At 52.0% G+C, this 13,879-nt stretch overlaps 1 protein-coding gene across 5 annotated transcripts in view; it reads right to left on the bottom strand.

Annotated features, from left to right (window-relative positions):
* The window catches only part of Myo7a (myosin VIIA), a 68,785-nt gene that overhangs the window by 38,398 nt on the left and 16,508 nt on the right, over positions 1-13,879 (bottom strand). For 4 of the 5 annotated variants that reach the window (XM_021165945.2, XM_021165943.2, XM_021165942.1 and 1 more), the window contains 12 exons: positions 13,111-13,263; positions 8,731-8,915; positions 8,156-8,277; positions 7,931-8,073; positions 7,651-7,764; positions 6,086-6,239; positions 5,097-5,173; positions 4,706-4,825; positions 3,908-4,050; positions 3,029-3,239; positions 2,344-2,479; positions 1,530-1,636 (listed from right to left, as the gene is read on the bottom strand). In XM_021165945.2, the coding sequence (XP_021021604.1) occupies positions 1,530-1,636; positions 2,344-2,479; positions 3,029-3,239; positions 3,908-4,050; positions 4,706-4,825; positions 5,097-5,173; positions 6,086-6,239; positions 7,651-7,764; positions 7,931-8,073; positions 8,156-8,277; positions 8,731-8,915; positions 13,111-13,263 (1,665 nt within the window). Of the gene's footprint in view, positions 1-1,529; positions 1,637-2,343; positions 2,480-3,028; positions 3,240-3,907; positions 4,051-4,705; positions 4,826-5,096; positions 5,174-6,085; positions 6,240-7,650; positions 7,765-7,930; positions 8,074-8,155; positions 8,278-8,730; positions 8,916-10,049; positions 10,068-13,110; positions 13,264-13,879 lie in introns of all 5 variants that reach the window. The other variant, XM_029479536.1, reaches the window with a different exon arrangement.

A 13,879-nucleotide genomic window follows, 5' to 3' on the forward strand; every position in this document is an offset into this window, starting at 1 on the left:
CACACACACACACACACACACACACACACACACACACACAAACCTGCACACACGTGACCCATTCTAGACTACAGGTTGAGTCACATCAGGATTGGAACCTGTCTCAGCATAGTGAAGGGACTTGTTCAAGGTCACAGTCAATCACTGTAAAAGTGTCTATATGTATCAAAGCCAGGAAAGAATGTGGTGTGTGTGTGTGTGTGTGTGTGTGTGTGTGTGTGTTAGGAAGACAGTCCCTACATAGACAGACCTGGTATTTACTCCTCCCCGTAACACCCAGGGTGTTGGGTCTATCCGAAGGCTCTGGGAGGGCCCAGAAACAGGCCAAATATGTGTGCAGTTACCACACATATTTCTTGGCAGAGAGGAGACAATGAACTGGGAAGCAGGGAGCAAAGAGGAGGTGGGACGGTGGTAGCCTAGGGCCTCCAGCTCCTTTGGAATGGGAATGCCACTGCAGCCAAGACCGGAATGTGGGCATCAGAGCAGCTGTTCTCACTGATCTACCCAAAGGATGTCATTAGCGTAAATGAAGCCCGCCCCACTTGACCTCAGTCCCGCATCCACAAAACAGAAGACCACCTGTACCTATACTTAAGGGTGCCATCAGAGTCCCACTGAGTCCTTAGGGCATAGAAGCAGGTACAATAACAGGAGTAGGGCAGAAAAGGCTCAGGAACCTTCTCCAACTTTCCTCTTGTAGGCCTCAGTTTCCTCTTTAAGAAACCGAGATTACTGCAGCACACACAACTCAAAAAAACAAAAACCACTCCAAAAACCACTCCACAAAAATAAAAAAACAAAAAACAAAAAAACCACACTCCACAAAAGACAGAAAAATCCAGCCCTCTCTCCCTTGGAGTAAGATCTCCCACCACAGTCATCCTGGGCCCCAGGCTGGGGCTTTTACCTTCGAGGAAGCCGCTGCCTGGCCGACAGTGCCGGATGAATAACCACAGAGAAACTATAAGGGGAACCACAGGCAGGTAAGGCAGAAGAGGTGTGGGTGAGAGCCAAACAGCCACTGAGACTGGGTTGGAGGGCCTGGGGTAGAAGTCAAGGCTGGCCACCATCCCAACAGGTCAGACACCAGCATAGGCCCGGGAAAATGGTGGTTCTCCCCTCCCTGCTTCCCCTCCTGTGCCCTGGGAAACAGGGGCACAGAAAAGAACGGGATAAAAGCCATAGAGTCCAGCAAGAAACTCCAACTGCCCATCAAATGGGCAGTGTAGGCACTCCTTTGTATCAGCTCAGGGTCCAGGGTGGTCCATCTGCCACACAATCCTGTGTCTTCCCTTGTGACTGTCTAGAGGTGGGCCTCCATGGTAAAGTCCCAAGTGACCTCCCACATAGCAATTCTCTGAGCCTCATACCCCAGACATATCCTGGGCCAGTAAGGGAGGACCAGACAGAAGCATCTCATCTGGGGTTCAAGGGGCCCCATGGATAGACAAGACTCAGGGTGGGGTAGAGATTCAGGCCTGACTTCCAGGGTCCCTTCTGCTCAAAGGAGCATCCAACAATCTTACCATAGCAACGTCAGCCTGGAAAATCTGCTTTACGAACTTGTTCCGGGAAGAGTGGACCAGCTGGATGATATCCCCATGCAGGGTGTCTCGGTTCTTCTCCAGGAAGCCTGGTAGCAGCAAAGAGCAGTCATAGCTTGCACCCCCCCACACCTCTGGGCAAGGGCTCCCCAAACCCACAACATCTGAGCGGACTGACTTCTGTGTAAAGTCTTGGAAAGCCCTGGGAGAGGTGGTGGTAAACTCACAGCATTGTAAATGCCCATAATGCCACTGAATTGAATGTACAGTAGTTACAATGGTAAACTTTGTATCACATATGCTTTGCCACAATTACATGTGTCTTTTTTTTTTTTCAGAGCTGAGGATGGAACCCAGGGCCTTGCCTTTACTAGGCAAGCACTCTACCACTGAGCTAAATCCCAAATCCACATGTGTCTTTTTAAAAACCATCTTTTGAAGGGCTGGGGCTATAACTCAGGGGTGGAGCACTTGTACAGCACAGCTTTATCCCCAGTATCATAAAAAAAACAAAAGCAAGCCCAGAATTCAGGAGGCTAGGGCAGGTGACCTCCATGAGTTCCGGGCCAGCCTGCTCTACACAGTGAGTCCCCACCCAGCTAGGGCTACACAGTGAGACCTTGTCTGGTTTTGGTTGGTTGGTTGGTTTTGCTTTTGTTTTTAAGACAAAAATAAAGTAAAAGGTAAAGCACTAGATGGCATGTCCCTTCTGAACTCTGCACCTTGTGGGCTCACTCCTATCCTAGAGACAGAGAGGGCTTGGAGTACAGAGACAGACACCCATCACCGCTTGTACCTTGACTCTCATAATAGACAACGCCTGCAAAGTGGTTGATTCCAAACTGGGTCTCGTGGCTGTTCTTGGGTGGCACGTAGTTGGCATTGAGCTTGTGCTGTGAGTTCAGCTTATGCAGCATGGTGGCATCCGTGCCCTGAGGGAACAGAGTGGCTATTACCAAGCCACTGCCTTCCAGGACCTCCCTACCCATGTCCTCCCAACCTCCCCTGACTTTCTCAGTAGCTACCGCCATCACACCCCGACACGGGCTCTTGGCCTCACTGCCAATCTGTGAGATGGGTGAACCACATAACCTTAGATGCACATTCCAGGCTAGGGCATCTGTTTTTCGTGACTAAAATAATTAGAAGGCTAGCGCTGGAGGATGTCTAGAGCCCAGGAGTTCAAGGCTAGCCTGATCAATAGAGCAAGACTCTCTAATCTCAACGTTTCCCCCTGAGAGCAATACTATGTTTCCTTCCCCAGGTCAAGCCAATTCTATCATTAGCATCTATTCTATCATTAGCATCTATCCTGAAAGCAGCTGTGTAAATCTTGATGGTTTGGCCCAGGGCCAGTGGAGAGCAGACAACCCCTGCTCCCCATGTGAACCCCCTAGAATCAGCGCAGAGCACCAGAACAGGTGCATGCTGCTTCTCCCAGGTTGCAGATGCTGGGGGAAGCTGAGGCTTGCTGAGCCCACCTTGGGGAACTTGCTCTCCTCATCGATGAGGGAGATGACGTTCATAGGCCGGTTGGCAATCATGTCCAGTGCTTCCTGGTTGTCAGTGAACTCAATGTGCAACCAGTCGATGCTCTCCAGGTCGTACTCCTCCTGCTCCAGCTTGAACACGTGCTGTACGAAGAATTGCTGCAGGTGCTCATTGGCAAAGTTAATACAGAGCTGCTCGAAGCTGCAGAGGGAAGAGGACCTTGGACATGTGGCACCCAACTTCTGCCCTGTCACCCAGACCCGGCTCTACCTAGATCACAGCTTGACACAAGACTCCCATCACGTGGGCTAGGGTACAACTATCAAGTCCAACTCCTATGCTGAAGATGACTCTGGGGACCGGCAAGGGCAAAGGACATGCCCAAGGCCAGAGAGGCAGGCTAGAAGCCAGGCTCAGAACTCTTTCCTTGAGTGACCAGACCCTACATAGGGGAGATGTCAGAACACTAGGAAGGTGGGTCATAGAGAGATACCAGATTGTCACTGAGAGGCCGAGGCTGACACTATCCAAGCAAGCAGAGAGACCCCTGATGCCAGCCCAGCTAAGCAGTATCCTTGACTCTCCTTTTCAGTATGGTGTCCTGGGGACTCGGTGACATTCTACATTACAAGAATTGAAGTGACTTGAAGTGTCTCTAGTCATAAGCTCAGAGACGAGAGACCACCTTCCAAGTACCCAGAATACTGTAAACCTTCCCCAGTATCCAATTGGGCTGGCTTCAGCTGATCTGGGACTGGACATGAAAAGGCTCTCCAGGGTGACTGAAGTCAAGTTTCCCAAGCCTGAAGCTGTTCTTGGAGGCAGGCCAGTGTAGCTTAGAGGAAGAGACATGGGGTCCCCCACATTACCTGTTCACAGTGAAGTTCTCAAATCCAAAGATGTCCAGGAGACCAATGGACCGACGAGAGTTCTTAACTTCCAGAGGGGGTGGCTTGTAGATTGCTGCGTTGATCTTCTCCACAATCCACACAAAGAGCCGCCCATAGATACCCTGAAAGGCACCCATCAGCCACAGGGCAAGGTAGACCCTCCCTGAGTGGCAGTCACCATTCCTAGACACAATGGGTCTGGTCCCCAGCCTTACAGGTGACATTAATGCCCCCAAGTCTTCCTGAGGCTGTCCCTGCTATGCACATGCACTCTTGCCTCGGCAATTACTCATTTGCTCCCTTAGAACTTCCCTTGACCCGAGGCTGGGAAGGAGTCACCTTGGAGTTTAGCATCTTCACTTATTTATCTCTCCATCCTCTGCATACCTTAAAGGTCCAGAATCCAGCTGGAGCAGGGGTGGTACAGATTAGGGACTTTTTGATTGGCAAGTATATGCCTGTAGTGACATGAGGACTGGGAGTCTTCCACCAGCCAGACCCCATGAGACCTAAGAGGGTGGCCCTGGCTGAGAACAGCTGATCAAAGCAAGCCTGGGGGACAAAGCAGGGCCCCTGGGGAATGCAGAGCCAGCTCCTTTAAGATGCCTGGCCTTAGGGCTTAGAAGCTGACAGAGGGAAGCTGGGCATCAGAGAGTCAGACTTCAGTGGGCACTCTAGTCCACAGACTGCCAAGCAAGGACCTGCTTTGGAAACATCTTGCACCTGTCCATTCACAACTGAAGGCAAATAGAACAGACGGCCACCCCGTTCACCCACCTTGACAAAGGCATCTCGCACATCCAGCGCCTGTTCCCTGCTGAGAGGGGTGGACACCGTCTCCCCACGGGTGATAAGGGTGCGGCTGGTGAGGCAGCTCATCAGGTCTGGGGGGTTCACCTAGAGCAAACACCCAGATGTTGGCCCAGCCCCAGCCTGACTGTCCCCTTTCACCCCACTTGGCTCCCATCCTCATGTCTCCCCAGATAACACAGAGGCCCAGCCCAGATCCCTCAGCACCACCCACTGTAGGAACAGTGGCCTAGGACCACACACTGCTCCCTGAACAGAACTCGCCCATCCAAGACCTCCACAGCTGGTTCCCACCTCAGCCCAACTGAGCCAGCTGTCCCTCAGAGGGACAGACAGAGTGGGAGAGGCTAGCACTGACCTCGAGCAGAGAAGCTGCCGTGGCCAGCGATGGGGAGAAGAGGACTTCGCACGCATCCAAGTTCTCAAATGTCCGGGCTGCCAGCAGCAAGGGACACAGCATCACACAGGGAGACAGAGGGGCAGGGGGTGCCACCTGAGAAGAGCAGGCTGCCATGCCTATTCTCGGGGGCCTGCCCTGCCCACAGAGGGTATGATCTGCATGGTCAGTGTACATCTGATTGATAGTCTCATAAAAGCCTGTGGTCACCATGAGAGTGTGGACCCTAAATGCCAGCACCTAGCGCTGAGCCTAGCACCCAAGCTGGACCCTCTGGTGGCTCCCTCTCAGCCTCTACCCATGGTACTTTTGGGACAAGCTTTGTAAACTTGTTTTTTCACCAAATAAACCTCCTTCTCTTGGGCCTCAGAGCCTTTAATGTCATCTCTTTACTCAAAGCACCTATTTCCCCCTATCTTTCCAGACTTACTAGCCCAGGATTGCCTAGCTCTGGGGACACTCATTCACTACATGAACTTCCAAGAGCTTCTATTTTGCCTGGGACCCATGCTAGACACCTGTGGAAAGGCAAAGTGTAATCCAATGCCTTCTTCCAATGGACCACTTCCAATGGATACTTCACTCTAGTATGCAGTGGTGTCAAATAAGTGTGCACGCCCTGCTTTGTCTTCCCCCTTACGGACAGCTGTTCGGACATTCACGCCACAGTGTGAACCCCAAGATTTAGCCTCTCTTGAAAACACTAAGCCTTACAGAAGAAACCAAATGTGGAAGAGATCTTAAAGGGCTGCAGTCAACTCTGAAAACCTCAGCTGCCAGCTCTGGGGAGGGGACTGCCACACTGTGTACCACCCTTGAGACTGAAGTCAGGCTGGGAGAATTCCCAGCCCACATTCCATGTAATGCCCGCTGCAGCAGACAGCACTGCCAACCCCTGGGAGGTGGGTGCCATGCTACCCTGAGTGGTATGTGGCACCGTGGGGCCTCACCCTCATACTGCAGATTGCCCATGTGTAGGATGGCGGCCAGAAGCTTCGAGATCTCCCAGTTCTCCGTGTCTGTGAACATGAGAACCTTCATGGCAGAGCGGATGTTGGCATACTCCTGACTGTCCACGCGGCCCTCACAGGTGATGCAGTTACCCTGGGCAGGGGAGGAGGCATAGCACAAAATGGGAGGACAGGGAAGTGTCAGGGGATGTCAGGAGGGCAATGCCCAGGATATGTAGAATGGTCCTGTGGTCTTCTCTGGGGCACCCTGACATGAGTAAGAGCTGGACACTATACAGTTCACCCAAGCACTCCTTTTCACCACAGCTCACAGCACCAACGCCTTACCCAGCTCCACACAGCTCCAGGGTGCTGCCCACTCCTGGGGGAGTTCCCTTCAACTGTCACCATGCGTGAACCACAGAGGGGAAGTGTAGACACAGCCTGCTCAGGAGTATATGTGTGGTGTGTGTGCAGGAGTGTGTGTGGGGTGTGTGTGGTATGGTTGTGCATGTGTGTGTGGTGTGATGTGTGTATGTGTGTGCATGTGCCTGTGTGTGTGTGTGTGTGGTATGGTTGTGTATGTGTGCATGTGTGTGGTGTGATGTGTATATGTGTGTGTGTGTGCATGTGCCTGTGTGTGTGTGTGGTATGTATGGTGTGTGCACGTATGTGCTCATGTGTGTGCATGTGTGTGTGTGTTTGTGTGGAATGTATCACGTGTGTGGTGTATCTGTTTATTTGATGTGTGTGTGGTATATGTGTGTGTTGTCTGAGTGTGTGTGTATGGTATGTGTGTGGTATATGTGTTGTACATGGTATGTGGTATACATGGTGTGTGGTATGTCTGTGTGTGAGACAGAGGGGGAGTGAGTGTGCCCACTAGCTAGTTACAGAAGAGAAAGTCCTGTCCTACCCACAACACCTTAAATCCCAAATAGGTTCTCTCCAGGGAGATAGAGTTGGAATTCTAACCTAGCCTGCTGTGTGCACAGCCTCTAGAGCAGTGGCACCCAACCGTCCTAATGCTACGACCCTTTAATAAAGTTCTTCATATTGTGGTGACCCCCGACCATAAAATTATCTTGTTGCTACTTCATAGTTATAATTTTGCTAGTTATAAATTGTAATGCAAATATCTGTGTTTTCCAATGGCCTTAGGTGACCCCTGTGAAAGGGTCAATCAACCCTCAAAGGGGGAGAGAGAAGCACTGCCCCAGAGCCACAGAGCACCAGAAACCAGCACCAGAACCTGCCATCAACAAATCCTGGAGGCCTCAGCAACCAGCTCCCTCCATCCTGGGAGGCCCAGCAGGAGCCTGTAAAGTCTCCATTATGAGCAGGTCCGTGTGCTTGGCTCTGTGACTCCTGTGCTGTGTTCCCAGGCTCTGTGTTGACCTTGAGAAATGATAAGGATTCACTAGGGACATATGCCCAAGTGAGGGAACGTTATTTAAGGCACAGACAAAGCCTGGCTGGGCTGGTGCAGTGCCACACTGCCAAGTTTGGTCTTGCCCTACATAACCAGGAAAGGTGTTTACCCCACTTTGTCACCTGGGCCTCACCATGGCCAAGTAGTTGTAGTCAGCAGCCTGGCCTAGGCCCAGCTTCTTCTTCTCCTCCTCATTCATGCCCTCCAGCATACAGTAGAACACGTGATAGTTCCTCTCATCAGGGGCCTGGAAGTGGGCACCAGGATTGGAAACACACATGAGCAGGGGTCTCATAGGGGACCTTGAATACTTCAAGGACCAGATGGAAGTACAGTGTGCTAACAGGTGGCCCAGACTGCGGTGCCCACCCAGCTGCTCCGGGCACTGACTCTCACTGGGAGCCAGGGCTCACCTGGCGGCAGACACGTGACTTCTCCAGCAGGTACTGCTCTATTTTGGCGCCCTCGATGGCACCACGCTTGTTAAAGTGGATGTCAATGTACTTGCCAAAGCGGCTAGAGTTGTCGTTGCGGATGGTTTTGGCGTTCCCAAATGCTGCAGGGTGGCAGGGATCACAGGTGAGCCTGGATAGACCCAGTGCCAGCCCCGGGCTCTCACCCTCAGAACCTGGCCTTACCTTCCAGGATCGGGGTGGCCTCGAGCACCTGCTGCTCGATCCATGAGTGCTGTCCACTGATGGCCGCCAGGAACTGCAGGATCAACTTTGTGCTCTCTGTCTTGCCAGCTCCTGACTCCCCGCTGCAGAGGGTGGGAGTCATGGGCAAGTCCTCAGCCTTGGCTGTGGCACTAGCCGCAGGTTGTTACAATAGGTCGAGTCTTCAGGGACGAAAGGCTCTGCCACACCCCCATCCCTCCTGGTCAAGAATATGAATCATGTGAACTGCTCAACTGATATTTTGACCTCTTCCCTTGCCCAAGAGCAAAGAAGACAGATTTCAACTGACCATCACTTAATAGGAACCCTCAGGAGACCGTGTTGACCTGAAAAGCTAGCATCAGTCTTTGTAGGGTTAAGAGAAAAGAACTGTAAGATCTGGAACGTGGGGGTGACTCCATACACAATGACACAGCACAGAGGGCACAGCCAGCTCCTGGGGAGCCCCCTGGCAGTCTAACAATGGAACAATTCCTAGTGTGTTAGCAGGGCAGCGGAACTGTGCCTCTCAATGGGAGGAAGGCCAGGCCACCTACCTGATAATACAGCACTGGTCCCGGTTGTTGCGTTTCATGTTGAAGTAGCAGTTGTCAGCAATGGCGAAGATGTGGGGGGGCATCTCCCCTATCTTCTTGTTGGTGTACTGGCGGATGTGCTCTGGCGAGTAGATGGAGAGCAGCTGGTAGGGGTTCACGGCCACCAGGATGGAACCTGTGTACGTCTGCAAGCAGCAAGGGACAGCGGCTTGCACCATCTGCTGGGGATGCGAAGGTCTCTGCCCTGCACAGATCTGGAGTCCACAGACACGGCAGGAGCCGATGAAGGGTCTCAGACTGGCCTTTGGTCTGGCTCAGAGACATTTGGTGAAAGGAGGAGGGGACAGCCAGAGGTCCCCAAGCCTGAATTGCATTGTCTTATCTGTACAATGGGACTGTTCAGATTCAAAGCACAAAGCAGAGACAGCTCAAATACTGGCTCTTTCCTTTAGCCCCAATCTCTGTACCTAAGACTTTTAGAGCAAGATTTAAAAACTGGACCATGTCCTGAGGGGAGACTGGGATGGTAGGAAGCTATGAGTGGGCCAAGTCATGCAGAGCAGAGGGCTGGGGATGGAATGTGGTACCGAAGGAGCTGGGGTTGGGTGGCTACTTTCTTTGTAGCTCCACCCAGGACAGAGTGGCTATTGTGCCCTGTGGATGGAGCCCGGGGACCTGAAGCCCTCCTGCTCAGGTCTGTCTCAGTTTGGGGACCTCAGGCTGTATGAGAGCATGGGCAAGATGTCCGGCTGTACCCTGGGTCCTGTCACACAGAGAAGCGTCAGGAGAGCATGGGTTTACTCCTCCATCCTCCCGCCTCCCTCCTCCCGCCTCACCCCAAGCCAGAAAAGGTCAGGCCTCGCCTGTTGTCGGTGATAGATGTTTTGATGTCTGGCGCCTAGGAAGGCTGGAGACAAATGTGTCTGCGCAGGGCAGGCAGCAGCCTCTGCTGTCTCTCCAACCTTTACCACCTTTCCAGGACTCCGTGCATGATACCAGAGCATCCACCATTCCCCAGCAGCTCAGCCCAGTGTGGCATGCAGGGAAACCAGCCCAGGCTAGGGGAGCTGTGCAGAGAAGCACTGATTAAGCCATGAGACTCCATTTCCAGAGCATAGAAGTTCCTTTAGTCTTAAGCCGACTCTTCCAAGCAGCCAGGAGCACGTAAGACTAGCTTTCACCGTTCAGCTCAGTGCCAAGAGTCCCCTCTGCCCCCCAGAAAAAGAAATGAAGCAAGGAGACCAAGAGGAGTGCCCAGCCAAGAGGAGTAGCCCAGCCAAGCCAACAAGCCTCACCGGGGCTATTACTGTGCTACTCACCGGCCCTCCACAGCTGGTCTGTTACAAAGTAACAGGTAGAGAGACAACCAGTCAACGGAAAAGAGGCCACAAAGACATCCCCAGGAACCTGGGCCTAGGCTAAACAATTGGGCAGGAACCCTGTGGCCACCTTCTGTTACACACCATCCCACGCAACTGTGGAATGTAGCCGATTCTTATCTTCAGGTGGGGAACCCATCCCCACCTGAGACAGCTTCGAGGAACATAGCTTTGGCCAGCCTCAGTCTGCTTATTTGTGAAAGAAACACTCCCTTTCCCAGAGACACTGCAGAGACAAAGGTGCCACCCTTGAAGGGTAGCAGAGGCATAACTGCCACCTTACTCCCTTCTTAAGACTTGCTTAAGAATGTGACACCTGTCACCAGCATATGGCCAGTCACTCCACAGCCCCCAGCATCGGTGCTCCGGGAGCCCCCCCATCTGGACTGCAGTAGCGGATCGGAGTGTGAAAGGCCATGACATTTGGGGGAATCTGCTGGAGAAAGGTCATTCTGGCAACTACAGAAGACTGATAGCTGCTACTCTTTCAGACCCAAGGATCCAACCTACAGAGTCACCATGAGAAGCTCAACGGCAGGGAAGCGACAGGAAGAAATATGGAGATGCTGCAACAACCCCAAGACTTCCTGGTGCTATTGGACGTACCTTCTTATTCCACTACTGCCCCAGGGTCCTTTCCATTCTGCATGAAACCCTAAGGCCTCATGGGTGCAAGATTCCTCTGTGTCCCACCTCCTAGAGGCCACCACATGATGGCCACTAAAACTCCCAAGCCAGCACTCCTTCAGACCTACTGTCAGCCTGTTCAACTTGGCCTCCAGTACTGTCACGCCCTTCACCCAGGTGAGCCTTCCACGTCTTGCTCCCTGTTACCCCAGCTGGCCTCCGTGTTCTGGGCTACCATATCCTTCCTGGTCCCCACCTAGCTCCCCATCGGGCTCCATCTCTCCTCCACTTGCAGCCCAGGTGGGCTTTCGCTGCGTTGCCCTCTGCTGGGACCCATTCCTGCTTCCTACAACCTCAGGTCATGGTATACATCTTCCTAAAAGAGCCTTGTTACTCTTTATCTTGCAGACAAGGTGGGCGGCCACTGAACCTGAGGTCCAAAGCCCCTCCCTCTCCTGCTGCACCAGGCTGGACAACACTGCCATGCCTTTCACCTAGCTGGTGCCTCTTTGCCATTAGGAGCCAACTCTTTCAGAAAGTGGGGGTGTGCCGGGCATGGGCACACACGCCTTTAATCCCAGCACTCGGGAGGCAGAGGCAGGTGGATTTCTGAGTTCGAGGCCAGCCTGGTCTACAAAGTGAGTTCCAGGACAGCCAGGGCTATACAGGGAAACCCTGTCTCGAAAAAAGAAAAACAAACAAACAAAAACAGGAAGTGGGGGTGTTATGTGTGTCTCACTGTACCCCATGTGTTCTCTGAAGTACATTTTACTGGATGCTTGCTTGGTGACTGTTTCAAGGCCTTTGCCTAACACAGATACAGGACACGGGAGCACTGTCCTGTGACTAAGTGATTAGCAGTCATGGGTTGAGAGGGTGCATCTCTGATTATCTCCAAGGACTAGCAGAGAAGGGATCTAAGGAACAATCTGTCAACACTCAGGGTCACACTAGCCACCAAAGATGAGGTCTAGGATGAGACTGGTGGGAAAGACCGAATACTGTGTATAGATATACTCTGCATGTGGAGAAAGAACATATATATGTGCACACATGTAAAGGTATGTACACATGTGTCCACGTATGTGTGCTTGATCCCATACCTGAATGTATACACAAGTACTCATCATCAAACACATGTGTGTCAATGTATACACATATAGATAAACACCCATACATGTAGACACATGCACACCGTCCGAGTACACACAGTCTTTCCCCTGTGGCACAGTGAGGAAGGTCCCATTGCAATCAGTCAGAAGGAAATCTACAATTTATAGTACACACACCTGGTTAAAACTTAACCATAAAGGGCCAGCAAGACTGTCCCAGAGGTTAAGACTGGCCAGAGTTGGAGTCCCAGAACCTGTGTGAAAACTTTGATGCAAGAACACGCATCTGAAATCCCAGCACTCCTACAGGAGAGTTGGCTGGAAGCTCTCAAGCCAGCTAGCATAGAGCATGCAGGACAGTGACAAGAGAAACCCTGCCTCAAAACACAGTGGAAGGAGAGAGATGGCCCCCAAAAGCCTTTCTCAGCCCTCCACATGTGGTGGCTTTAGCTCACACGCACATAAGCACATACGATAAATAGTTCATTTTAAAAATAATAACTCAGAACAAGGCCCTTTTCATCAGTAGGAGGCCAATGCCAAGAAGATTCCTATCTTTGCAGAGTTATAAGTCGCTGCAACTCCAGATATAAGGTCTGGTCACATTGCTTTTAGATACACCTAGCCTGCCATTTTTGGTGAATAAATATCTTAAGCTTTCTTTTTTAATTTCTAATACCATAAATATCACCTTATGATCCAAATAAGCAAAAGTCTTTGGTTTCCTCAATAATTGTAAAATGCTTTGGGTTTGGTGAAACCTTTGGAGTGTCAGTTTACTAAAGGTCTCCAGGACGTGTGTCCTGCCTGGCATAAGCACCTTTGTCCCTGATGTCCCAGCTGGGTGAGACCAAATTTATTATTTTCTCTATGGAAGCACTTTTCTGCATTCCACTAAGATCCAGTGGTGTTTCCATAGGGAAGGTGATCTGGTTGGTTCTAATGAGAGTCTGTGGTCCTTTTTCCTTTCTAAGGACTCATACTTCTTAGCTTGCCTCCACTGGTCTTGAGGCTTCAGGGTAACAGCCCCCAGCTCCCTAACTGGAAAAATGCTAAGCCTGTCCCTGAGCAACCCTGGCCTTCAATTCCCAAGCCTCTGAGGCCTATAAACAACTCCTGCCCCAGACTTAGATCTAAAGAGCCCAGAGCCTGGACCCAGGGAGGGGAGGGGCCTCAAATGGAGCACCCATGGCAGAGCCAACGAAGTCCCAGGAGTCTGAACCTCTGGGTGCGGCACAGGGGTAGCCATGGGTGGTACTCACGTAGATGAGGTGGTCCCGGTAGCGAATGAGAAGGTTGCGAAGGATGCCTGCCTCGTTGAGATCCCCCAGGCGGATCATGTCCTCCACGCCGTGCACCGATGTGGGGTGCATTGGCTTGATGTGGGTGGCATTCTGAGGGGATATCCAGTGTTCCTGCAGGGGGCAGAGCGCTTCATGTCAGCTGCTGCTCCTGAGCCCAGGCTGGGCAGAGGATGCGTCTGTGATCGGTTCTGACTGGCTTGAATCTGGGGATTTTACTGGTCTCTTCCCATCAAGACAGCCCACAGACACATAAGGGGAGCAAGGCCAAGATGTTGCCCTCCACCAGTGGTTATCATTAAGGGCCTCAGGTTCCCCAGTCACTTTGAGAGGTAGAGAGGGAAGCACAGTAACTCAAATGTGAAGGGCTCGGCTTCAAATCCAGGCATCAGTAAACAAATACATAAAGCAAGACATACGGTCAGGGAGTTGTTCAGAGCTGCTGTGGGGAGGAGCTGAGAACTAGCAGAGACCTGACTGAAGAGAGACTTTCTGTAAGAAGTGAAGAGAGAAGGCCAGGCCAGGGGCCAGGCTGTGTGGGTGTGGCTTGTGAGGGCTGGGCAGGGACCATAGCAATGGGCATCTGGCCCCAGAGTGTTCGCCACAGGCCTGGCTGGTAAATAATATGAAGCTGGAGAGGGGAGACTTTCTGGACCTGTGAACTGAGGTGGGAATTACAATAGTCTCTCTCTCTCTCTCTCTCTCTCTCTCTCTCTCTCTCTCTCTCTCT

Source organism: Mus caroli, chromosome 7 (genome assembly GCF_900094665.2).
Source record: "Mus caroli chromosome 7, CAROLI_EIJ_v1.1, whole genome shotgun sequence".
NCBI lineage: Eukaryota > Metazoa > Chordata > Mammalia > Rodentia > Muridae > Mus > Mus caroli.